The sequence below is a fragment of the Columba livia genome, chromosome 2 (genome assembly GCF_036013475.1).
Source record: "Columba livia isolate bColLiv1 breed racing homer chromosome 2, bColLiv1.pat.W.v2, whole genome shotgun sequence".
NCBI classification, from domain to species: domain Eukaryota; kingdom Metazoa; phylum Chordata; class Aves; order Columbiformes; family Columbidae; genus Columba; species Columba livia.
The window spans coordinates 163420539-163444788 of record NC_088603.1 but is presented as its reverse complement, the minus strand read 5'-3'; the positions used below and the strand labels follow the sequence as shown (position 1 = coordinate 163444788).

At 56.4% G+C, this 24250-nt stretch overlaps 3 protein-coding genes, 2 long non-coding RNA genes and 2 other non-coding genes across 12 annotated transcripts; 3 read left to right on the top strand and 4 right to left on the bottom strand.

Moving 5' to 3' along the window:
* Positions 1-1920: 1920 nt before the first annotated feature.
* On the bottom strand, positions 1921-6398 carry LOC135578762 (uncharacterized). 5 transcript variants are annotated; one of them, XM_065054857.1, is made up of 8 exons: positions 5506-6398; positions 5232-5368; positions 4866-4918; positions 3356-3517; positions 3007-3129; positions 2642-2709; positions 2173-2305; positions 1921-2072 (listed from the first exon to the last, which is right to left on the bottom strand). In XM_065054857.1, the coding sequence occupies exons 1-8, from the start codon at positions 5985-5987 to the stop codon at positions 1965-1967; spliced, it is 1266 nt and encodes a 421-aa protein (XP_064910929.1). In that variant the 5' UTR covers positions 5988-6398; the 3' UTR covers positions 1921-1964. The 5 variants fall into 5 exon arrangements, with proteins under 5 accessions (XP_064910929.1, XP_064910933.1, XP_064910930.1 ...); XM_065054861.1 differs by lacking the exon at positions 5232-5368 and having other exon boundaries at positions 1921-2092; positions 5597-6398; XM_065054858.1 differs by lacking the exon at positions 3007-3129 and having other exon boundaries at positions 1921-2305.
* Positions 6399-6791: 393 nt separating this feature from the next.
* On the bottom strand, positions 6792-6982 carry LOC135578900 (U2 spliceosomal RNA). The gene has a single exon (XR_010471009.1). It is a non-coding gene; the product is annotated as a U2 spliceosomal RNA (small nuclear RNA).
* Positions 6983-7295: 313 nt separating this feature from the next.
* On the top strand, positions 7296-12169 carry LOC110356053 (uncharacterized). Its single transcript, XR_002409095.2, has 2 exons — positions 7296-7363; positions 8662-12169. It is a non-coding gene; the product is annotated as an uncharacterized LOC110356053 (long non-coding RNA).
* On the bottom strand, positions 8762-13541 carry LOC106146023 (uncharacterized). The gene is made up of 3 exons (XR_001230553.3): positions 11965-13541; positions 10133-10341; positions 8762-9410 (listed from the first exon to the last, which is right to left on the bottom strand). It is a non-coding gene; the product is annotated as an uncharacterized LOC106146023 (long non-coding RNA).
* On the bottom strand, positions 13272-13462 carry LOC135578899 (U2 spliceosomal RNA). The gene has a single exon (XR_010471008.1). It is a non-coding gene; the product is annotated as a U2 spliceosomal RNA (small nuclear RNA).
* A 218-nt stretch (positions 13542-13759) lies between the features above and the next one.
* Positions 13760-21838, top strand: LOC102084499 (uncharacterized protein DKFZp434B061). Of its 2 annotated transcripts, none has more exons than XR_010470832.1 (3): positions 13760-13843; positions 17246-20411; positions 20564-21838. XR_010470832.1 is itself a non-coding variant. In XM_065054868.1 (3 exons), exon 3 carries the CDS (start codon positions 20573-20575, stop codon positions 21542-21544), a length of 972 nt encoding a protein of 323 aa, XP_064910940.1. In that variant the 5' UTR covers positions 13791-13843; positions 15868-20411; positions 20564-20572; the 3' UTR covers positions 21545-21838. The 2 variants fall into 2 exon arrangements, 1 of the variants encoding a protein (XP_064910940.1); XM_065054868.1 differs by having other exon boundaries at positions 13791-13843; positions 15868-20411.
* A 533-nt stretch (positions 21839-22371) lies between these two features.
* On the top strand, positions 22372-23675 carry CCDC166 (coiled-coil domain containing 166). The gene has a single exon (XM_065054869.1). The coding sequence runs from the start codon at positions 22372-22374 to the stop codon at positions 23296-23298; it is 927 nt and encodes a 308-aa protein (XP_064910941.1). The 3' UTR covers positions 23299-23675.
* The last annotated feature ends 575 nt before the right edge of the window (positions 23676-24250 follow it).

The window sequence follows — 24250 nt, the reverse complement described above, 5'->3', positions numbered from 1 at the left end:
TGTGCACGAGGAGCCAAAGGGAAATCAGACACCCCAGGAGCCAGCCTGCAGCACTGGCCTTGGCAACTGCGAGCCTCTGGTCACTTCCCACGTGTTCTTCACCCCTTCCATGTCACAGAGAAGCTGTCAGGTACTCAGCGAGGAAACACGGACATCACTGGCACTGAGTCACTGTGATGACAGCCTCTGGTTTCAGCCGTGTTTAAAAAAGCAGGAAGGAAACAGAACTGGAGTCTTCATAAGCAGAAAGTGCAACTGAGCATCAGCTACTGCATCCTCCTGAACTTCTCAATGTGCTTCCAAACTGGCAATTATACAAACAGTTCAATTATGACAGTGCCAGAAATTATCAAAACAATGCAAATAGTGTTATCAGAAAGGTCCAGTCAATTGGTTCCCATTTTTTCCCCATAATTGCCCAGCAAAATGTCAAGACACTCTGAATCTATCCTTCAGCTTCCTCAACAGGGCCCGATTGCTGGAGCAGAGAGGTCAGTGGTGCTGTGCTGGTTCCACAGGAGACCCTGTCTTGATCTGTGTTTGTAGACAAGGACGCCACAGAAATGGGTTGGAACAGACTGGTGTCAGGCTGGAGGAGACAGTCGGGCTCTGTGTAGTGCCCGTAAGTGTGAGATCCCGTGGAGCCAGCGGAGGTGCTCGCTACCCAGCTGGAATATCTTGACACTGTTAAAAATTATCAGATGGCTGCTCTTGTCTAGTTTGTAATTTCTTTAAATGCAGTAATGCTGAGGGGTTTGGGGTTTGATAAAGACACGACCGCCTGCTCTCCTCACCTTGCATTTGGTCCGGGTAGCTGAGGCAGAGCCATGCCCTGCGGCGGGACGAGCCCAGGCGGTCACGGGTCACACACAGACCAGCAGCCCCACCAGGGAGCCCGGCTGCGGGCAAGGGCGTCCTCTCTGCAGGGAGAGCAGCAGGACAGGGGTCACAGGTGCCCCAGCCCCCACTCCCCTCGGCCGCCCGTCCCGCTCCCTGAGCAGCCGCCGGGCAGAGGGGCCGGCAGGAGCTGCCCAGGAACCCAGACCCGGCACCCAGCCGGGCAGGGCTGCCTTGCGGGGCCAGGAACGGTGTGGGGGACAGCAGGGTGTGCGGGCGTCCCTACTCACCGTGAGCTCAGCTCGCTCCTTGCAGGCCCTCAGCAGACGGGCACAAACCCGCAGGGCTCTCTCCTGCTCCCACGCTCTGTCAGAGCCCAGCCAGTGCTGCAGGACCTGGGGCAGGGCACAGCTCTCTCACAACAGGGATCTTCCTCTCCTGGAGATCCCTCTCCCTCCTTCTCTGGCCCCTACTGGGCACGGCCCCCAGCCCCACGGAGCCCTGGCCCTGCAGCCTCCGCTGCCTCACTCTCTCCGGCCGACCCTGCCCTGGGACAGGTGCTGCTTCCCTGCCAGCGTGTCCCCGCTCCAGCCGTCCCCGGGCTGCTGTCACCCAGCCCATGGCCGGCTCTCGGCTTCCCCTCGGGCTGCGACCACTTCTCTGCCCGGCCTGAGGCCGCAGTGGCCGGCGCTGCTGTGCCCCAGCTCAGCCCGACTGGACACACGGCCTCAGGGCTAGGGGCCACAGCCCTACATTCCCGTAGGAAAGGGGTGTCCACCTGCTCTCACCCACTAAATCCTTGATTCCCTGCCCCTGCAACACTTCCCCCATGGCTACTCACAGTTCAAAATGTCAGCCTGTGTTATGATGGCTAAAGATTCACCTTCTTTTGTTGACCCACATTGTTTTAAACTTGACTTTCCCACTCCACACTGCAGTGCAATACCCAGACTAGTGTAAAATACCGCTGATTACCACCCAGGAGCTCCCATGCTTGAAGCCTCTCCCTGGTTTCCAAGTGTGGATATCAACAAAAAGACTTTCAGACTTTTCACATGACCTTGGATTCTCTGTGGTCCCATCTTCAGCAGTACAGCAACTCTAAATTTGCCTTTATTGCTTTTCTTTTAAGTGTTCACAAGGAGCACATCACCAAAGCCAGCCGAGGGCTCCTCTGCTGCCAGGAGAGTCTCCAGGAGGCGGCCCAGACCTTCAGCACTTCTCCTGTGCAGCAGCTGGAAGCAGGAGAGCAGAGCTGAGGTTCTGCGTCACGGGGGCTGCCGGGGCACACCGGGGGGATCCTGACCCGGGGTGGTGGGCGCTGCCCTGTGGTACCTGCATGTTCAGAGCTGCCCGCACCGTCCTGCCCCTCTTCATCCCCTCCTGGGAAGGAGAGGACGGGTCGGCCCCGCAGCACACTGCCCGCAGGCTGCGGTTCTCCTCCCTGCTCAGCGCTGGCCTCAGCTTGCTGGCCAGAGGAAAAAGGGAGAGAAAAGAGAAAGGGGATTCACCAGCGCTCTCCAGAGTGGCTCAAACCATGACCGGGTTCACCTTATCGAGGGCCCCAAACCCACCCCCCCAGCCCCTGCCAGCAAGCGCTGCCCTCAGCTCCAGCAGCTCCTGCCTCCCCCCGGGCAGCAGCAAACCCCCACCCCAGGGTAAGGAACCCCTGGGGCTCAGGAGACACACAAAGTGGGGAGCAGCCTCCCACTCCACAGCCCCAGCAGCTCAACACCACTGGGGCTGCCCTGGCCAGCTGGGATGGGGCACACGGGGAGTCCCCAGAGCCGGGAACAGCCCTCACCTCAACTCCTCCAGGGCCTGAAACGCTCGGTTCACCAGGGAGTCCGCAGGCTCCTCCTTGATCCAGTCCTGCAAGTCACAGAGACACAGGCGCAGAGCTGTCAGTAGACACGGACACGGGACGGCCCTCCTGCCTCCCCCGGGACCGGCTCTGCTGCCAGGCCTGGGCAGACACTGCCCCGTCACCCCATGGGTCCCCAAAGGCACCGCAGGAGGGACCCTGCTCCACAGCCACCCTGCACCCCAGGGCCCCCCAGCTCAGGACACAGCTCCAGGAGCTCGCATGAAGCCCAGAGACCATCTCCCCTCTGGGGAAAGCGCAGCCCAAAGCTCCCCCGTGTGACTGTCCCTGCTACAGGCACTCACCAGCAGGGGCTGTGTCACCTCCTGCTTCGAGGACAGCTCAAAGCTGCCAGCATCACCCACAGCCTGGATGGCAGAGCTGACCTCAGCGACACTCTGCACCAGGACGAGCTTGAGCTGCGTCTCCTGAGGGCAAAGAGAGCAACGCACCCGTTGAACTCTCTGCAGGGCTGAGAGGTGGAAGAGGAGTATGGGCACGGGGACACACTGGGGTTTGCATCTGGGTGTTGAAGACAAACCCTTCCTTGGGGGATCTTTAGAAAGAGTTTGTCCATCTTGGTACGCCCTGGCCCCAAGGTGCTGGAATGAGGGCACCCAGGCGTCCCTGTCCCTGCACGGCTCGTGCTCCTACCCTCTGTGTGACTCTGGAGAGCCGCAGGATGGTGCCCATGATCTCTCTATCCACGCAGGCGAGCAGCTGCTCCCTGGGGGCATGCAGGGCTATGCCGCTGTACACGCACATCAGAGCGGCACGAGTGGCCCGAGGTCTCTCTGTGCCCTGCGGAGGCTGTGCCTGTGACAACAGAGATGTCACCAGACGTCAGCCCCGGTCCTGCCCCGCACCCTCACCAGCTCCTTCCTTCCCTGGGCACCTCCCGGCAGCTCCTCGAGCTGCGAGCTCCGGGGCCGGGAGCTCTTCCCGTCCTGCAGCCGGGGCTCTGGCACGGGATGGGGAGCAGGGAGCAGCCAGCATCGCACACACTGCTGGCGGATTTACCGCTGCCCTTCCCAACACAGCTCAGGGGCCCCAATGCCGGGACATCCCCTCTGAAACACAGGTCTTGGGCAGCTCTTACAAGAGGGCTGATATAAACACAGCTGCCACAGTTTGGCTACAGAAGGTGTAGAAGTGAAAATAAGGTTAAAAAAAGGAAAGCCAAAGAGCGAAACCCCGGATCCTTTACCTTCCAGCCTGTGGAAGTCTCATAAAACCTGTCTCTGGTGAAAGTGGTCACTGTGCCCTAGACCAGGTTGAAGTGGGTCTCAGCAGCATGGGACACCACAGAAATCATCCCCTGCACCCACAGAGAAATGGGGAGTGGGCTCCAGCCCTGGCACTTAGCCATGGCCAGTGACAATGGCCAGGCAGGACGATGCAATAAGGGGGAAACAGCAGCGATGGGCACATCAGGGAGGTCTGGAGCAGGGCCAGGACCAGCCCTCCCTCTGCCCCAGGAGCAGGCAGAGGATGCTCAGGACATGAGCATCACCTCACCTGGGCCTCAGAGAGCTCCACAGAGTCTGTGTCCTGGAGGAACCTCAGCACCTGCCCTTGGACATGGCTGAGGTCCCGACAACCTGCCAGCGCTGTCCCGAGAGCCTTGTAGAGGAAAAGCTGAACGAGAAGAGGCTGAGCCCGAGATGCGGCCACAGCCCGACCTGTCAGGAGAGGGCTGGCCCAGGACTGACCCGACTCCCCCAGGAGCAGGCGGGACTGCCCGCAGTGCCAGGCCAGGGCAGCACGGGGGGAAGCGCAGTTTGGGGGTGAAGCAGTGAAAACTGCCGGTGTGGGCAGAGTCCCGGTGTGGGGCAGGAGACAAACCTTCTGCCAGGAGCCGGGGGCAGAGCTGCCCAGCTGCCGGCTCAGCTGCCGGCTCAGCTGCTGGCTCAGGCCCACGCTCCAGGTCTCGTCCTCAATGGGCTCCAGGGACGCCCGCAGGAATTGGGGGGCAGAGCAGAGGAAGCGGGGAACCTTGCAGAGGAACCTTGGCCAGGGCCCCTCCCACACCCACGTGTCCTGGGATGCTGCTGGAGTGGCAGTGTCTGCCCCGCCAAGCCCAGCCCTCTTTTCACCAGCTCCCCACAACTCTGTCTGCTCCCTCTTCTCCCCATCCGTTTGTGACACCCCGAGGATGCTGTACCTTAAGCACATGCTGCTCCCACTCTGCAGAGTCCAGGGAGATCTCGGCTCTGCCTAGAAAGCAAGAGGAAGCAAAAGCTCTGCTGCTGCTCAAGCTCACACCAAAGAAGAGCCTGGGGGTCTCCTCTGCGGTCAGACCTCCCAAAAGTCCCAGGTCATCAGGCTGGAAAGGGCCCACGAGTGCCTATGCCAAAGCCCTCGCAAGGCCACAGACACAGGAGGGAACCCAGGGGCGTTTGTCAGAGCCACTGGATTCATGCTGGGGAAGGACACTCTGACCATGGCTGATCCCCACTGTGTGACTGCTGGGAAGCTGCATTTTGCTGCCCTCCCTCCCCTCCAGCCTCTCCCCCCACCCACACTTTACCTGCCAGGTGCTGCAGGGGGGGATCTCGGTGGCCCACGCTGTCCCCAAGGCCCCGTGGATCCAGCCCTGCAGGGCCTGCAGCAGCTGCAAGGCAGCGACTGCGCGGCGCTGCTGGTGTGAGGAGCCGCCGCCAGCCCCTGGGCGAGGGCAGCAGAGACGGGTCACCCTGCCGCCAGAGCCACCCCCGCCGGCCCCGAGACAGGACTGGGATCCCCGCGGGGCTCGGGAGTGCTGCCAGAAAAGCTCTTTCTTCCCCCAGGGCCCCGCGACTCACCAGCGGCCGAGCCAGCCTGCCTCCAGACCCCCGGGAGCCGGCCGCAGCGGGCGCTCCGCCGCCTCCCGCCCCGTTAACACGGAGTACCCACCGAGACACGGACACGCCTGCAGACACAGCTGTTGACGATTGAAGGGCCCGGCGCGTTCTGATTGGCGGCTTTCCACGCCACCTGGCGTCTCATTGGCTGCTCCTCCCCGAGCAGGAGCTCCCCAGGGGCGGACACAGAAGAGCAGCGCGCACAGAGCACGCGTGGGGTCCGGAAGGCCCTTTTCCAGAGGCGTCTCAGACATTGAGCTCGCCGTGGTGCACGCGGCCTCCTGGCCCTTGGGGGTGACCAACCAGACCCCCACCTCCGGGAGGGTCCACGCACGCTGCCCAGTCCCTGCTCCCCCCTGCAGCCCCCACTGCCCTCCCGCCCCTGCAAAACCAGCCCAACTGCCTTCTGCTTTTTGCCCCAAGACAGCTCCCTTAGCGCCCATTTCTGAGCCTAAAACCCAGCTGCCAAGCCTGTTCTCGAGTCCCAAAAAGGCAGGATTTGGCCCCTGTTTCTGAGCCCAAAGCGACACAACTCAGCCTGTTTCTGAGCCCCAAATTCAGGCGCAGGAGCGTGTTTTTCAAGCCTCGGGAAGGGAAAGCTTCGTCTCCATTTGTGGCCCCCACACAGCTGCTTTCTGGCCCGTTTGCAGCGCCCGTGTGTGATGCTGAGGGACGGGGGGAGCTCAGCCCCCCGCAGCCCTGCAGCCGCAGCCGCCCGCTGCCGCAGGAGCGCCCCGGACCGGCCCCGCCCGACCCGCAGCGAGAGCGGCAGAAGCTGCCCGGCCGCGGCGAGGGGCAGCGGGGACGGGATGAGGCTGCTCCTGCTCCCCCCGCCCGGACACGAGCTCGGCCCCGGCGCTGCTTAAGAAACGCTACGTTTAAAAGCCAAGGGGGTGTTTTTGAAGAGTCTGTTAGTTGCCGATTTAACGGGATGAGAAGAGGAAGGGTGCACGGCGTGGGTGGGACGCGCGGGGGCGCCCTGCAGCGGGACATTCACCCGGGACAAGGCGCAGCGCAGCGGAGAACGCGCTCCGGAGAACCGGCCCACGGCACAGAGTGCCCAGCGATGCCCCCGCGCGTCCCGCAGAGCGAGAGAGCGAGAGCCAAGGAGCCGCGGAGGAGCTCTGTTTCGGGCAGGAAGCGATGAACTGCCGCCAACATCCCCGTCACAGCTTTCCCCCCGCAAGACAGAAAGAGCGAATCAAGAAAACAACCAGCTCTGTCTTTCACCGTTACAAGGTCCCCCGCGGGGGTGCACCGTTCCCGGAGGCACTGCAATACCGGGACGATGCGCGGAGCGGAGGGAGCAAGCTCCGGATCCAACTCCCAGGCCCAAAAATCCGTTTAATATAAAGTCCTCTCATCGAGGACGTATCAGATATTAAACTGATAAGAACAGATACTACACTTGATCTTAGCCAAAAGGCCGAGAAGCGATGCCCATCCGCCCGCGCCGCGACGCCCCGCCCGCCACCCACACGCTCTCACCTCACGGTCACGCTCCCCGCGCCCGCGCCCGCCTCCCGCCTCTCTCCCCGCTCCGCTCCCCTCGCTCCCTCCCGCGGGCTCCGCGGCCGCTCACCCCCCGAGCCCCGCACACCCCCGCGCCGGGGCCTCCCGGCGGCCCGCTCGAGCCCTCGGCTGCGCTATTTGCGTAGCCACGCCTCGATTTGCTTTCGCCCCGCCCCTCGCTCCCTGCGCCCCGCCCCGTCTCGTTCCTCTCCGCCCGCTGCTCGCACCATGCGCGTCGCCATTCGCGTTCTCACCTCATTTCTGTGGCGTTTCTGTTTCTGGTTCGAGTTCTTCCTGTTTCTTGCCGGTAATGTTTCTTATTCCCGGCGGTCCGTTCGACCGCCGACCTTGTGATTTGCATGTCCCCGCCCCCAGTGGCCCCACGGAGCCTGGTCACAGAGCGCCACCGCGCATGCGCGGCTCTCGCGGGGCAGCGCCGCGGGCTCGCCAGCAGGAGGCAGCAGCGCGCACCCGCCGGGAAGCGCTCGGGGCTTCTTCCCAACCTCGGCTTTGGGGGGCGGCTGCTTGGGCTGTTTGTTCCCCCCGCCCCGTTGCAGACCCAGATCCAGGGTGCTGGGGCTCCTCCTGTGCTCTGGCGGAGGCTCCGCTCTGTGTGCGCGGCCCCGCAGGACGAGTCCCCCTTTCGCAGGATCACAGAGGGGCTGGGGTTGGAAGGGACCTCCAGAGATCACCTAGTCTGGCCCACCTAGAGCAGATTGCACAGGAGCGTGTCCAGGCAGGATGTTTGGGGGGAATCGGCCCCAAATCGCAGTGAGAAGAGCGGGAAAAGGAGAAGCGGCAGCTTTTCAAATGCTTTGATATCTTTTTTGCTTTTTTCTTCGGAAGCATCTTGAGCCAGGTTGAGTTGTTAAATCCTTTCTATAAACAGGGTGTCTTTGCATTTAAAAACCTTAAACACCACTGATGTTTACTCTTATGCCTCTTCATACATCTGTAGATGTATTTAGGGGATATATTGGCGCTCTTTCTGCCGCACTGACCCTCCTCAGGACGGACCTGAGCGGGGGCTGCGCAGCCAAGGCGGGGTGGGCGAGTGCCCGCAGGGTGCTGACCCGAGTGGGTCTGCACAACCAAGGCGGGGTGGGCGAGGGCCCGCAGGGTGCTGACCCGAGTGGGTCTGCGCAGCCAAGGCGGGGTGGGCGAGTGCCCGCAGGGTGCTGACCCGAGCGGGGCTGCGCAGCCAAGGCGGGGTGGGCGAGTGCCCGCAGGGTGCTGACCCGAGTGGGTCTGCACAACCAAGGCGGGGTGGGCGAGGGCCCGCAGGGTGCTGACCCGAGCGGGGCTGCGCAGCCAAGGCGGGGTGGGCGAGTGCCCGCAGGGTGCTGACCCGAGCGGGGCTGCGCAGCCAAGGCGGGGTGGGCGAGTGCCCGCAGGGTGCTGACCCGAGTGGGTCTGCACAGCCAAGGCGGGGTGGGCGAGTGCCCGCAGGGTGCTGACCCGAGCGGGGCTGCGCAGCCAAGGCGGGGTGGGCGAGTGCCCGCAGGGTGCTGACCCGAGCGGGGCTGCGTTTCCCCTGAGCGCGCTCTGGCAAACGTCGGGAAGAACACTCCTGGCCTCCAGTCGCCTCTCTTTTTAAATGTTTAGAACTAAGGCACTCCTGCTCAAGGACACCTCAGCAAGGATAAGCTGCACCTCTTCGACAGTTACACTTGAAACAATGCAAGTCAACGTGTAAATTAGACCATTCTAACATTTGTAAAGTCTCATTTATGATTGGAAAAAAGAAAAAACAGTGAGACATGAAATATGGGCTTACTTAAAAATAAAACATTAAAAATAAAGACAGAGTCCAGCGCTGCAGCCCATCATCGGGTGACCAGAAGGACAGGCAGGCTCGCTAACGCGGGCGGCTGCACTGCCGCGCACAGGGGAACACGCTTCTGTGACATCTCGACTCGCACAAGCGAGAACCCAAAGCCCAGCGGTGCCACCAGCCTTTCCAAGACCTGCTGTGCTGGGCTCCGTGGAAGGGAATGGACTTTGGTTGGCTGGTGGTTCTAAAGAGAGCCAACAGTCCTGTTGCTGATGACTTCACCCCGGAGATCCGTCTGAGGAAGGTTCATAAAACGCAGCTTCTTGGAGTGAGGAAGACTGCCGTTTTGGAAGGTCTCTTTCCAGCCGAATTCAGAATTACGCGCTGTAGGTTAAGGAACAAGGACATTATCCAAGCAATAACTCCCCAAAACCACATCAGGACTCACTGTCGCTGGTCACAAGGCTGCTAGTGCTTCTTGGGAAAGCAGCAGACGTGCAGGGGCAAGGCCGATCCGTGCAGGTGCCTGCGCCTCAGTCAGCTCTTCCACTACTAGCCTGAGACTTTGGAAACTTGCTGACTGAAAAAGCACAAAGTGTTCATCATTAGAACAGGCTGTTTCTTCTGAACATCTGGACTCTTACAAACAGCTGGCTTTCCTGTTTCCGTTCAAAATAATTTCCACTCTATCGTATAACAGTAAGCACACAGAAACAGAAGATAACTCCTTCAGGAAGGTAAAATAAAGAGAGAGAAGGAAACTTTGCACAGGCGCACCATGCTGTGGAACAGGCTTCATTTTTAGTACTTGTGTTAAAATATTTCGTATTAAAAATACGGAAGGAGCGTCGGCGCATTCTCCATGTTAGCTCTAAAGTCCACTCTACAAGTACCTAAGGAAAACGCAGACACACATCGCAGACGCACCGTCTACCCGCAGAGCGCCCTGGGTTCTGTCCGTCCGTCCTGTTCTTTCACGGCAGAAGATGCGGCGGCCGCGGTGAGACGGCGGCAGCGGACACCCTGCTGGCAGAGGGAAACCCTCCAGCACTAAGATGGGTGGAATCTGAACCTTCCTTTATTTATTTATTTTAATGAAGGCTACAACGGAGTGGAGGAAAACAAGCATATTTTGCAGCACCTCTGGACGAGCTGTGGATACGGGCCACCAGAGCCTTTGTGGTTTGTAGAGAACTGGGCGCCTTTTTAACTCCTCGGAAGCCCGAGTTTCCCCACAACGCGCTTTCCCATGCACAGATAAAAAGTATCAATATCCAAATTCCACAGAATACACCAACCCACCTACAGCGCTGGGGTCACCACACGCCTTGCGTAGGCAGCATCCGAACAAACCGCAGCACACCACCGCTGGGAAGAGCCTTCTCCCTGCTGATGGGGTCTTACCCGCGTCCCAGGCCGGTCAGATGGTCTGTGCTCCCTTCCAGGAACCCCCTGGTGCCGGCGTAAGGTCCCAGAGATCCTGGGACCCATGCACTACGTTCTGGGGAGGACTGAACGACAAAGCAGAAATAAATCGCATAAGAATCCTTCTCTGAAATACGGTAGATCAACAATGACAGTTGTAAGTCACGGAGACTCCTCCTGTTCTCTCTGCTTCTCACAACAGTGACAAACCAGTGCCAAAGGACAGAAAACACCGGGACAGGCTGGAAACAACAACCAACCCCACGCGTCAGAAACGGTACCAGGCACCTTCGCTAACACTTGAGTGAGCCGAGCAAAAATAACTTACAAAACCCCTCAGGAGAGCTGACAAGAAAGACAAAGGAGCCACGGAGAGCGATACCGAGGTCCTCCCGAGAACACCGTGCAGGTCACAGAAGGTGCTTTGAAGGGACGAGCTTGGACGAGGCCACTCGTCACACAGGTGGATTCTGGTGCCCGGAAGGAAAACGGAGGGGACTCGCCAGAGGGCACACGAAGGGCCCGGAGGGATGCGGGAGCTGATGGCGGTGCCCGCCAGGGCTCCAGGGCACGCTGCCGTTGGAGAGCTCCTGCAGCAACTGGAGCAACATGAAGGGCTCCGGATCGCAAGAAAGGCAAACAGGGGTCTCTGGGCTGCAAAATATACAAACAGGTCCCCAGGCAACAAGAACATGGCGGGGGCAGCTACAAGGAAGGTAAATGGGGGCTCTGAGGTGCCCCAAAAGACAAGCTCAGCTGTCCTGAGAGGAGCAGACAGAAATCGGAGGAGTTCTGAGGGGATCGGGGGCAAAAGAGGGGTCTTGAGGGGAAAAGAGGGAAAAATGAGGCCTCTGGGACGTGCCAAGAGCAAACGGGGAAGTTTTGAGGGGAAGAGAGAAAAGAGGGGAATTTAACGGGGCAAAAGGTCAAACAGGCACCGTGATGCCACCAACGAGCCTGCAGGGACCCAAAGGCAGGCAGGGTGATCGCAGAGGAACTGGGAGGAAACGGGTTTCTGAGGGAACCGGGTGGGAGTAAAAAGCTCATGAGAGGTCCAGAGGCAAACGGATGTGTCCTGAGGAGAGCAAATCCAAAGCGAAGACCAGCAGCAGCAGCATAAAGGTAAATTGGGCTTTAATTCTGATCGTGTACTTAAAAGAGTCTCTCAGGCCTATGAATGACTGGTCCTTTTCAGGAAGGACACACGTTTTTACTTCAAAGACTGAAGACTGCACTGAACAGAAAGTGGATTGAGTCCCAGGACAAGCCATCCACACACGAAACAACACCGCCACACATCGATTCCCATCGTGTCCCATTCATTAGATTTCAACGGGCACCCAGGTGCTCAAAAGTTAATTATACCGACAGCACGTATTACTGAAAATGTAGTTAAACAAATAAAGGGCTATTTTCAACGTGCCTATAAAATTAGAACAAAGAAACAGAAGTTAAACACTTGACCCTAAAGAAAGTAACAGGCAGCTCTTATTTATCATAGACTAAAGTTAATTCTTTTACTTGAAACGTCTGCAGCTATCAAGAGACCAATTCAGGAACAGGGCATGCTCTGTTAACTGTGATTTTCCATCAGCTGCTCTGCACTGGCAGCACATTTGCCTTTTCTCCAGGTCTGATGTGGAATATCTGTGGTGTCCTCGAACTCACACACATTTCTCCCCAACGTCCCAGCCCATACGTGCGATCACCTGAGCAGCACGTGGAATCGACCGCCCAGGAGTTTCTTCACCTGACGCGGGATGCGGCACCGGCAAAAGAGGAGGCAAATTGGGAGGTGATTTCGGCTCTGCCTGCTGCATGCTGCAGTCCGGGCTTTCGACAACGCTGTAAATGAACTGCTGGCAAAAAATTGAGTATTAGGATTAAACACCATAGCTGTACATTGTATAAATATTGCTGACTTTGTATGATTAATTAGTTAACAACTGCTCTCGGCAGCGGACACAGAAGAGCAGCGCGCACAGAGCACGCGTGGGGTCCGGAAGAGCCTTTTCCAGAGGCGTCTCAGACATTGAGCTCGCCGTGGTGCACGCGGCCTCCTGGCCCTTGGGGTGACCAACCAGACCCCCACCTCCGGGAGGGTCCACGCACGCTGCCCAGTCCCTGCTCCCCCCACTGCCCTCCCGCCCCTGCAAAACCAGCCCAACTGCCTTCTGCTTTTTGCCCCAAGACAGCTCCCTTAGCGCCCATTTCTGAGCCTAAAACCCAGCTGCCAAGCCTGTTCTCGAGTCCCAAAAAGGCAGGATTTGGCCCCTGTTTCTGAGCCCAAAGCGACACAACTCAGCCTGTTTCTGAGCCCCAAATTCAGGCGCAGGAGCGTGCTTTTCAAGCCTCGGGAAGGGAAAGCTTCGTCTCCATTTGTGGCCCCCACACAGCTGCTTTCTGGCCCGTTTGCAGCGCCCGTGTGTGATGCTGAGGGACGGGGGGAGCTCAGCCCCCCGCAGCCCTGCAGCCGCAGCCGCCCGCTGCCGCAGGAGCGCCCCGGGCCGGCCCCGCCCGACCCGCAGCGAGAGCGGCAGAAGCTGCCCGGCCGCGGCGAGGGGCAGCGGGGACGGGATGAGGCTGCTCCTGCTCCCCCCGCCCGGACACGAGCTCGGCCCCGGCGCTGCTTAAGAAACGCTACGTTTAAAAGCCAAGGGGGTGTTTTTGAAGAGTCTGTTAGTTTGCCGATTTAACGGGATGAGAAGAGGAAGGGTGCACGGCGTGGGTGGGACGCGCGGGGGCGCCCTGCAGCGGGACATTCACCCGGGACAAGGCGCAGCGCAGCGGAAAACGCGCTCCGGAGAACCGGCCCACGGCACAGAGTGCCCAGCGATGCCCCCGCGCGTCCCGCAGAGCGAGAGAGCGAGAGCCAAGGAGCCGCGGAGGAGCTCTGTTTCGGGTAGGCAGCGATGAAGTGCCGCCGACATCGCAGTCACAGCTTTCCCCCCGCAAGACAGAAAGAGCGAATCAAGAAAACAACCAGCTCTGTCTTTCACCGTTACAAGGTCCCCCGCGGGGGTGCACCGTTCCCGGAGGCACTGCAATACCGGGACGATGCGCGGAGCGGAGGGAGCAAGCTCCGGATCCAACTCCCAGGCCCAAAAATCCGTTTAATATAAAGTCCTCTCATCGAGGACGTATCAGATATTAAACTGATAAGAACAGATACTACACTTGATCTTAGCCAAAAGGCCGAGAAGCGATGCCCATCCGCCCGCGCCGCGACGCCCCGCCCGCCACCCACACGCTCTCACCTCACGGTCACGCTCCCCGCGCCCGCGCCCGCCTCCCGCCTCTCTCCCCGCTCCGCTCCCCTCGCTCCCTCCCGCGGGCTCCGCGGCCGCTCACCCCCCGAGCCCCGCACACCCCCGCGCCGGGGCCTCCCGGCGGCCCGCTCGAGCCCTCGGCTGCGCTATTTGCGTAGCCACGCCTCGATTTGCTTTCGCCCCGCCCCTCGCTCCCTGCGCCCCGCCCCGTCTCGTTCCTCTCCGCCCGCTGCTCGCACCATGCGCGTCGCCATTCGCGTTCTCACCTCATTTCTGTGGCGTTTCTGTTTCTGGTTCGAGTTCTTCCTGTTTCTTGCCGGTAATGTTTCTTATTCCCGGCGGTCCGTTCGACCGCCGACCTTGTGATTTGCATGTCCCCGCCCCCAGTGGCCCCACGGAGCCTGGTCACAGAGCGCCACCGCGCATGCGCGGCTCTCGCGGGGCAGCGCCGCGGGCTCGCCAGCAGGAGGCAGCAGCGCGCACCCGCCGGGAAGCGCTCGGGGCTTCTTCCCAACCTCGGCTTTGGGGGGCGGCTGCTTGGGCTGTTTGTTCCCCCCGCCCCGTTGCAGACCCAGATCCAGGGTGCTGGGGCTCCTGCTGTGCTCTGGCGGAGGCTCCGCTCTGTGTGCGCGGCCCCGCAGGACGAGTCCCCACTTGGGGCTGATTCACCCCTAATGGGGGTGAGAAAAGTGCGAAAAGGAGAAGGGGAAGTGGCAGCTTTTGTAGGGGTTTTTATATCGTTTTTTCTTAGAATTATATCGAGTCAGTTTGATTTTTAAAATAATTTCCTTTAAGAGGGTTTCTTTGCATTTAAAGCTTTTATGTTACCAACATTTATTCTCATGTATCTCTACTATATCTATATATTTAGTTAGGGAATGTATTTGTTGTCTATACATTACAGAGTCCTACTTTAATACATACCTCTTTAGACATCTACACATTCACTTAGATATTTATTTAGACTGAGATATCTGTTTACACTTGTAGAGAAGATATATATACATAAGTATATATAGGTATATATAAATATAGATTAGAGCTGATAATTAGGAGCAAGATTTGGAGCTGCTGCTCCAGGGCAACAGCCAGGGCTGACACCCAGGTGCACCAAACCCCACTAATACTGGCCCAGCCGCAGCTCACCCCCAAATCCTGGTGTCAGCAGACGGTCGGACTGTGGGACGCCGGGAATCCCCCCGGGAGCCAAACATTTTGAGTCTCTCCGCTGCGTTTTGGGGCTGCACGGCTTCACTAGGGGCTGGCACTGCTGGGCCGTGGAGGTTTGTCTGGTGCCTGCTGGGCGCAGCCCAGAATTCGTGTTCCGTACAGTCCATTTCAGTCTCAGCCCTGAACGAGGGGCTCGGGCTGCGGGCCAGTGGTTGTGTTAGCGATCAGGACACATAACCACGGGCGTAGTTATATGTGGTGCTTTATTTCAGCGCTGGGAAACCAGGGGTTCGCACCCAAAGCTGGCTTCGACCACTGACTCGAGCTCCACTACATTTATACAATTTGGTTACATACATATTCATTAGAGTTGCAACGTGTATATTGCATATTCATCAGGTTACACAATTATTTCACAATATCAGTTGCAATATCTTGGAACTACTCTAAGCATGCGCAGTGTCCTCTGGTGGTCGTTTTGGGGTCTTCAGGATGAAGTAAGTAGTCTTCATCACTAGTGTACTTTTCACCTTTCATCACAGCACATGCGCACTTTTCAAAAAATTATATAAATTCTTGGATGATAGCAAATGTACCTTCTCAGCACATCTTATTTTCTCAAGATAAGATAAGTACTAACTTTCAGTTCTCTAAAATATGAACTCGTATACAACCTGCATAGCTTTTAAGATAAGGTAGGAATCTTGGATATGGTCTGCAGAATCAAAACACAGCCCACAAAACCCAATTCAACTATAACAGCTGGAGCAGCTTCGGGTACCCACCTGTCCCAGCCCCACGTCCCAGCCCCACGTCCCAGCCCCACGTCCCAGCCCCACGTCCCAGCCCCACAGCCACGTGCCCCAGCACCTCGAGATTGTGCCAATGGGCAGGTGGATTTCAACAGTGTCCACAGCAAGACCAAAATCCCCTTCCCCCAGCTGCCCCCGCCAGGGAACGACTCCGGCTGTCGCTCTGGGTGGGCGAGGGGCCAGCTCTGCTCACCCTGTGTCCCTAAATCGCCCAAACCCCACCCTGAACCCCCCAAAACCAGACTCTTCCACCAAAGCCCCACTCGGACACCAGCCCTAACCCTCCCATTGCAGCCCCGTTTGCTTTCCCTTTTAATTTTTAGCAAAATTAATCAAATTTCATCCTCTTGTTCCTCACCAGGTTTTCACAGACTGAAAATTCCCCTTCAATGCCATTTTTTGCAGCTCTGCCTTGAAATGGGAAAAACCCAAAGGAATATCTCGTTTTCCACCACAGCTTCGCAGTGCTCATCCCAGATCCCTTTCCAAAGCAAAACTCACCTTGAATGCACATTTTTTCACACATTTAATTATTATTCTTTAAAGAGGGAAAAACATTGAAAGAAGAGAAAATTCCACACAGACCCAGAGCAGAGCAGGACTTTGAATGCTGGGGAGAGGGGCTGCACTTGAGGGCTATTTTTTTTTGCCAGTTCAATGTGTTTTGCTCATTTTTTCCCATCCCCATCACACTGTGTTTCTCCACAAGAAAATACTTCTGATGGAGAACAGGGAGATTTCTTTCAATGGCCATTTATCAATAGAAACAAGGCCCGGAAAAACAGGGAGAACACCCCTCCCCATCCCCCAACAAAACAAACAAAAAACGAACAACAAAAACCCCAAACCCACTCAATTTGAGGAAAAAAAAAGGGGGTGGGAGGGTTTTGCTGCTGGTGGGCGTCTTGTAGGAAGGTTTTGCAAGTCACTGCTTAGGATTTGCGGAGAAATTGGGGGAAAATGGGAGAAAACCACTTCTTGTGTCTACGGGGATTGCTTGGGCTGGGACCCCCCCGTGATCTGCGATCGATGCCGGGATGCAAATGGGGAGCTGGGCCACAGGGGGGATTTTCTCCCCCATTTCACCACCTACAAGTGACCAAAGGGAAAGAAATAAACGCAGCATGTCGAGGCAGCAGAGGGTTGTTATTAGGGTTAACCCACACAATAAAGCACCGTTGCCAGGCCGGTCTCTGTCTCTTACAGCCCAAACCCCGCTGGCTCTGCCGCCAGACTTGCTTCCTCTTGTCCACAAGGACTTGCGGCATCAGCCCGAGGAAAAGGAGAAACCACCAGCAAAAGCAACAGAAAGGGCAGCTGCTTTCATCTTCACGGCCCTAATTTTAAACAAAGTCCCTGACAAACCCGCAGATCGCCACTAAACCCAAATCACAGCCTGGCTTGGTTGTGGAACGAGTCATTTTCCCACTTGACTCACAGTGAGGTGGATCATGAGTGGAATCACCCTCCAAACTCAAGAGCTCATTACAGCACGTGGTCCAGTGAGTCTCCCAAGTGTAAATCAAAGTGCTTCTTCACAGCACCCTGCTTCAACAAAGAAGTTCCTAATGCTCTGTTTCTTCTGCTTTTCCTCTGAAAAAGCCTGATATAGGTTTAATTTGAAAGTCCAGGAAAGAAAATGCAACCTCAACAACAAAAACACCTTTCTGCATAGCTCAGCAGGCCCAGAGCCAGCTCTCTAGAGCTGGGGTGGAAATTCAGTCTCTTCTCGTTTGAAGGCACCGTACGAGATTCACATCAGAGCTTTGGACGGTGGATCGCTCAGCATGGAGGGCGCAGAGCCTCCATTCCTCCAGCAGCGCCAGCAGACGCGCCGCGCACCCCTCCTGCGGAGCCACCACAGCTGCCCCACGGACCCGAGAGCCCTTCCAGGTGTCGGAGAACAGCTGCACCAGCCCGTGACAAAAGCCTGCAGGAAGTAATTTAAGAGGCTTTTTCTGCGAGCAACGGAGCTTCTTCCACAGCCCTGGTGAGCGGGGACAAGGCAGGCGGGTTCGGGGAGGGTTCAGCACTACAGAAGGAGCCTTTTCAGAGCGCCTCCTACCGGCCACCCGCTTCACCCGCGCCATCTCGCTGCTGTTCCCGCCAACGTCGTGCCTCGCCCCCTTTAAGCACCTAGCGCGCTCTGATTGGCTGCTTCCCCCCCACCGCCGCATCCTATTGGCTGCTCCTCCCCACACAGCCCCCACTAACGTTCCCAGTAGCGGACCTGAGTGAGGACTGCGGTTCCCCTCAGAGACCGCCCCCCCCACCTCCCCCGCTCCTCGCTCTGGTCCATTTGAAGTGGAGAAACGCGGGGTTGGGGTGGGTTTGCAGTTCTTCGGGTAAATAATTGGAGGGGGTTTGTGGGCTCCGAAGGCTCTTTTTTAATCACCAGCTCGTTATACCGAAAGGACACCAATGTGGGCGTATTTTGCCCCAAAATACAGCTCCAGTGCAAACGGGGTCCAGGTGGGGGGGGGGGGGGGGGGGGGAGACGGTGTCGTGGCTTTTAATCCTCTGGTTTTGGGAAGTTTTGTCCCATTTGGGGCATTTTCCCCAGTGTGCTGGGAAATGGGGATTTTCCACCTCAACGCAAGTGCCTGCAAGGGGGAAAAATCCCTCCCAGTGTCACCAGTCTGCCCAGTTCCCTCCCCCACCAGAGCTTTCCCCTCTTTTTAACCCAGTTTGCTGGGATAAAGTTTCATAATTTCACTTCTTCCATTTCATAACTTCCCTCACAAATTGCCAGGTTAGATGAATAATTAAACCAGTGAAATTCCACACTCGACACAGAGATGCCCAATTTATACATCTACAGAAAGAAAATTTCTCATGTACGAGGATCAGCTAATTTTCCCTACAAAATGCAGGAACTGCTTCCCAAACTACTCATTTCCTTTCCAAAACAAGAAACCCCTCCATAAATAAGGATTGCATTTACAAAAATCCTTTCTGGTATCTGCCTTTCAAATGTCACAAACATTCCCATACACACACACCCCTTCCGAACTTGGACCGCTTGCCGCCCTCTCGGAAAGAAAACCCAGCTATACGGACCAGAAATGCTTGAGTAGATACTGGCACCTAATTTTCAAGGAGGACCCTGTCTTAAGTCATACCTTTTCCTTCAGCACATCTTATTAGGTAGCTGAGGCTGTTTCCCTATTAATATAGTGGCCGCTATAAATCATATTCTTATCAGCCAAACTGCCGTTGTGTTTCTGCTGAACTGATGCCAAAAGTAACACAGCCTGTCACGGTTTGGCCTCACAACCCCAGGGAACAGGAACGGGAACGGGAGTCCTGCAGAGCTGCCCTTGTGACTTCGCTGTCTCATCACCATGGACACCACAAACACCACGCTGCTCCGCACCACAGCCTGGATCACAGCCCGGCTACAGCAATCGCCATCCTGACCACAGCCCGGCTCCGGCAAACGCCATCCTGACCATAGCCCGGCTCTGGCAAACGCCATCCTGACCACAGCCCGGCTACAGCAATCGCCATCCTGACCACAGCCCGGCTCCGGCAAACGCTGCCTTCACCACAGCCCAGCTACAGCAAACGCTGCCCCGACCACATCCCGGCTCCGGCAATCGCCATCCTGACCACATCCCGGCTCCGGCAAATGCCATCCTGACCACAGCCCGGCTACAGCAATCGCCATCCTGACCACATCCCGGCTCCGGCAAACGCTGCCTTCACCACAGCCCGGCTCCGGCAAACGCCATCCTGACCACAGCCCGGCTCCGGCAAACGCCGCCCTGTCAGCCCGGAACAGGGAGGCAGAAGCAGCTCTTTGGAACATCTGTGAAGACCACAGGAGCCGGAAAGGTCAGCGCTTGCTTTGGTTTTGGTTTGGTTTTGTTTTAAGAACACCACATTTCGTATAGTACCAGCTTTAGCAAGGCCTGGTTTTTCCCAGCTCTGCATTTGCCTTTCCTCCAAAACTACGCAATTTCTGCTAACGCAGCTCCCGTGCCTGCCTGCCGTGACCCGCGTGGCTCTGCACGGCCGCCTCCCAGGGCACCCTGCCCGCGTTTCCGTGCGGATTCTTGTCTCCTCGTACCCGCCCCACTGGTGAAGCAGCTGCCACACTCCCAGCTTGGAACCTGTTCTGCGATTGGTACGACAGGCGATTTTAGTGTATTTATTCTAGTTTGTTCACCTATCTGCTTGAATTTAGAATATTTTCTTTAAAAAGGGTCACCAGTTGTATTAGGATACAGGTACATTTTAGTTATAAATGTTCGTTAAAACCATTAGACTTATCAAACTTCTCTCCAGTTCTAAATCCCTGATTGCTCTGTTTCTCTTTTGAATAGGTAGTTTAGAAATTCAGCATGCAAATTCACTCCTTTAGTTTCTGATTATGTCTACAAGAACTGGTAAAACTGATGCACTTTCCTTCCTTCAGAATCTGTTGTGGACTTTGTGCCTCTTATGTTGCAGGTGTCTCAGCAGTTTTAAAACATAATGTTGCATGTTAAAAAATCTTGATCCTCTTCTGAAATGACTTCTTTAAAAAACAGTAGAATCTTAATATAAGATTGTCGGCATAGTGTGGATAGATCCAAGGGAATCCTCTGTGACCAGCTTTCCAGCCAGGTGCCTACACCTGGATAGAAGCCTCTCATTCTGCCTTAATTAGCTGTTCTCATTAAAGCACTGTTATCTCTGCAGCAAGAGAGGACCCAGAGAGAGCAACTTCTAACAGCACAGGAAACCAAGGCGTCGGCTTGGATGCCGATGTGCTCCCATAGAGCCACGACATCTTTCTCACCATAGAGAAAAACACTTTGCCTCAATCTGCCAAAACACCAAAGCAAATTTCAGGTCTCTCACCTTTAACAAAACCAACACAGCACAGATAAACCATCCCAGACGACTGATCTCAGACAGGTAACCCGGGTGGTCTCAGCAGACGCGTCGCTGTGCACCCGCAGCGCTTGGTGCGTGTCCCCCACCCGCAGTACTGGGTGCGTGTCCCCCACCCGCAGTGCTCATTATGTGTCCCCCACCCGCAGTGCTGGGTGCGTGTCCCCCACCCGCAGCGCTCGGTGATGTGTCCCCCACCCACAGCGCTCGGTGCGTGTCCCCGACCCACAGCACTCGGTGATGTGTCCCCCACCCGCATCGCTCGGTGCGTGTCCCCCACCCGCAGTGCCCGGTACGTGTCCCCCACCCGCAGTGCTCGGTGCGTGTCCCCCACCCGCAGTGCTTGGTGCGTGTCCCCCACCCGCAGTGCTCATTACGTGTCCCCCACCCGCAGTGCTTGGTGCGTGTCCCCCACCTGCAGTGCTCATTACGTGTCCCCCACCCGCAGTGCCCGGTACGTGTCCCCCACCCGCAGTGCTTGGTGCGTGTCCCCCACCCGCAGTGCTCATTACGTGTCCCCCACCCGCAGTGCTTGGTGCGTGTCCCCCACCTGCAGTGCTCATTACGTGTCCCCCACCCGCAGTGCCCGGTACGTGTCCCCCACCCGCAGTGCTCGGTGCGTGTCCCCCACCCGCAGTGTTTGGTGCGTGTCCCCCACCCGCAGTGCCCGGTACGTGTCCCCCACCCGCAGTGCCCGGTGCGTGTCCCCCACCCGCAGCGCTCGGTGCGTGTCCCCCACCCGCAGCGCCCGGTGCGTGTCCCCCACCCGCAGCGCTCGGTGCGTGTCCCCCACCCGCAGCGCTCGGTGCGTGTCCCCCACCCGCAGTGCCCGGTGCGTGTCCCCCACCCGCAGTGCTCATTACGTGTCCCCCACCCGCAGTGTTCGGTGCGTGTCCCCCACCCGCACTGTTCGGTGCGTGTCCCCCACCCGCAGTGCTCATTACGTGTCCCCCACCCGCAGTGCTTGGTGTGTGTCCCCCACCCGTCGTCTCCGGAGGAGGAATCGTGGTCCTGGGCAACCGGGAGGATCACACCTGCGTGGCGCTTTCCTTATCCCATCAGATCCACGGCACACATTCCATGGCCACATTGAGGGGGATGTCTCTTCAGCCGTTATCCCCTTTATCGTCATTCTTTCACTTTATCTGTGTTCTTAAATATTTAGTTTCCTGTGTCATATCTCAAGTGACGCTGTACTTAGGGTTATGCCCAAGAAGATACCGGTTTATGTTGTCTCAGGCAGCGGACGGACACGAAGGTGCTCACTGCACCAAGTAAAGCCCTCGACTGATCATTGAAGCCCTGGGTTAAAGGTGGTTGCAATGTTTCCTTTTCTGCTCTTGTTTTGTAGGACCACGCTGACGTAACTTTCTCAATCCAGGAAAAGGATGCAGCTGTTTCTTCAAATATGAATACAAATACAGGGATCTAACCTTGATGGACGGGGCTTAAGGTATACTGCTAATATTTCCTACAGCTAGCTTCCAGCGCGGCATGATGGCTCAGCACTCGCACTGCAGAGTGTGCTGTATGGCGTGTCTCCATTAGCACTTCCATGCTTACCTGCTTTATGGACAAGATCTACAGCCTACGGAGAGACAGTTCACAATGCACAGCCATAGTAACTCACCAGTGGCACTTGACTACATACTCTGAGCTACAGAAACGAGGTTATATGACAAAAGAGAAATATTAAAAATGTGTGTGTTTTTAGATGAGCAGAACTACTTCTCAGGTAACTAGGAAAGTAAAAATGCAGATACACATATGTACACATGTGCTTCAACTCAAGACTTGGGCTTGACATGGGAAGTTTTAGGTCAAACGTTCGGCTGCCAGAATAAGCACTTGAAAACATAAGAACATAAGAGGGCACGATGGGGGAAAAAAGCAACGGTCACACGTGTCACATAGATGCTCACTTAGAATTTGTGGGTTTTAATTCTGTTACAGTTTGGCAGAGCTTACATGTCCAGTGTGGAATATGGCAGCCAAGACCAAGTCGATGAAACAAGACACGAGTGCTGGGAAAAATAAGCAAGGAGTAACAACCAAGAATGGAGATGTATCCCGAGAAATAAGCGACATGGAAGCACTTGTCAATGAGAGGAAGTTGTACCTGCAGAAGGAATACAAGACTCTCACTGACCATGTGAACGCATACATGGGAACAGTGGAGCTCTTCCTCCAGGAGAATAAATTCCTAGAAAAGGAGGCCAAACAGAATGAGGAAGAGAGCAACGCTTATCTCTCCTACATAGCAAAACACAGCCAAAAGTGCCAGAACATGATAATAACATTAAATGATCAGAATCACACTGATCTGTCTCAAGTCCAGAAGGAGAAAGAGGAGCTAATCTCACAGTATACGGAAAAAGAGAAGGAGGTGAGGAGCCGTCTGACGAATGTGGAGACAAAGTACTCTGTTATGAGCAAGGAGGTTGAAGACCTGCAGCCATTCAAAGCTCCATCTCTTCAGCTGGAACAGAGGAAAAGGATTAAAGAGCTGGAGAAGGAACTGTTGGTCACAAAGGTACGGTATGCGGATCAAATGCACACAATCAAGAGCAGATTTCTGAAGGCCAAGGCTGACTGCGAGATGGACTTTCAACAGAAGATGCAGTTTCTCACCAAGAGAGCAGAAGAAGCAGCAATGCTGTCTCTAATTCAGCATATTCAACAGGTGAAAGCAGAGAATTGCCGTCTGCGCCAGGAACTGCTCAGCCTCATCCAGTATTCAACAATCCTTAAGGAAACCAAAGTTCAGCTGCTAGACCAGCAGGAGCAGCTGCTCCGGGAGCAGCGGTACCTGGAGGACGTGGCCCAGGCGCGCCGCTGGCTGCGGGGGGCGCACGGCGCAAACGGCGCCTCCCGCCGCCCCCGCAGCCCCCGCCGCCCCCGCAGCCCCTGAAGCCCCCGCAGCCCCTGAAGCCCCCGCAGGCCCCGCCGCCCCTGCAGCCCCCGCCGCCCCTGAAGCCCACGCAGCCCCCGCCGCCCCCGCTGCTCCTTCAGGTGTGCCCGGTAACCCGAGAACCGCGTCTCCACCCCTCGCTCCTGCCAATGGACCAGTAGCTGTAACGGCGCTGTCAGCTGCTGCCGTCAGTCAGGTACCAGTGCACACAAGTACATGTTCTGTCCGCGATGAGGGGATTGACTCACACAGCTCACGCTCAGCGTGCAACCCAGGCAAAGATCTTAAAAGTAACCTCGGCTTTAACTTTATTACATCTGTATTAGGACATCTGAAACTGCAGTCTCTTCACATCCCAAAATAAACAACGACATTTTCTCTTTGGGATCAGACTTTGATGTTTGTATTCTTAGTGAGGCAATCTCTATGTTACTTTTCACTGCAAACTACATCTGCTGACACTGTAGTGTGCACCCATGTAGGCCAACATTTCAGCAACATTTATTTTCCCAAATCTGCTGTGTGTCAGACTTTGATTTATCTTACCTTCTGCTGGTTTCCAAAGGACAGAAAACAAATACGCAGCAACCAAATCCTCTAAATAATATAAGCAGTTGGAGTATTTGACCCTTGGTCATAAATATCAACTAAATATATCCACTGAGTATATTCATATACATTTTTACTTCTCATTCTTTTCTCGCTTTACTGTTTCACTCGAGAAGCAGGAGGTGAAGAGTTCTGTCACTGCAGCCACAATCTCTTTGAGTTGAACACTTGCATTTTGATCACTTCAATAGCAAAGACACCAGAGGTCACCCTTGCTCTGAAGTTTCAGCATTCATGCAGGGCTATTTTACACCGAGCAGAGCTTAGCTGAGACTGGAAGGAACGTTGAAGGTCAATCGGAGCATGGCCATCTCCAGGGCTTTTGGGTATCCTCAGTAACAGA

What these genes read in the sequence shown, in the direction of transcription:
- LOC135578762 (XM_065054857.1), bottom strand. Translation starts at nt 5,987, where the DNA reads ATGGGCGCTAAGGGAGCTGTCTTGGGGCAAAAAGCAGAAGGCAGTTGG. An exon ending in GCAGGCTGGCTCGGCCGCTG is followed by an intron (nt 5,369 to 5,505) that starts GTGAGTCGCGGG and finishes GCCCTCGCCCAG; the next exon opens with GGGCTGGCGGCGGCTCCTCA. An exon ending in TCTCCAGAGTCACACAGAGG is followed by an intron (nt 3,130 to 3,355) that starts GTAGGAGCACGA and finishes CTTTGCCCTCAG; the next exon opens with GAGACGCAGCTCAAGCTCGT.
- LOC102084499 (XM_065054868.1), top strand. Translation starts at nt 20,573, where the DNA reads ATGTGTCCCCCACCCACAGCGCTCGGTGCGTGTCCCCGACCCACAGCA.
- CCDC166 (XM_065054869.1), top strand. Translation starts at nt 22,372, where the DNA reads ATGGCAGCCAAGACCAAGTCGATGAAACAAGACACGAGTGCTGGGAAA.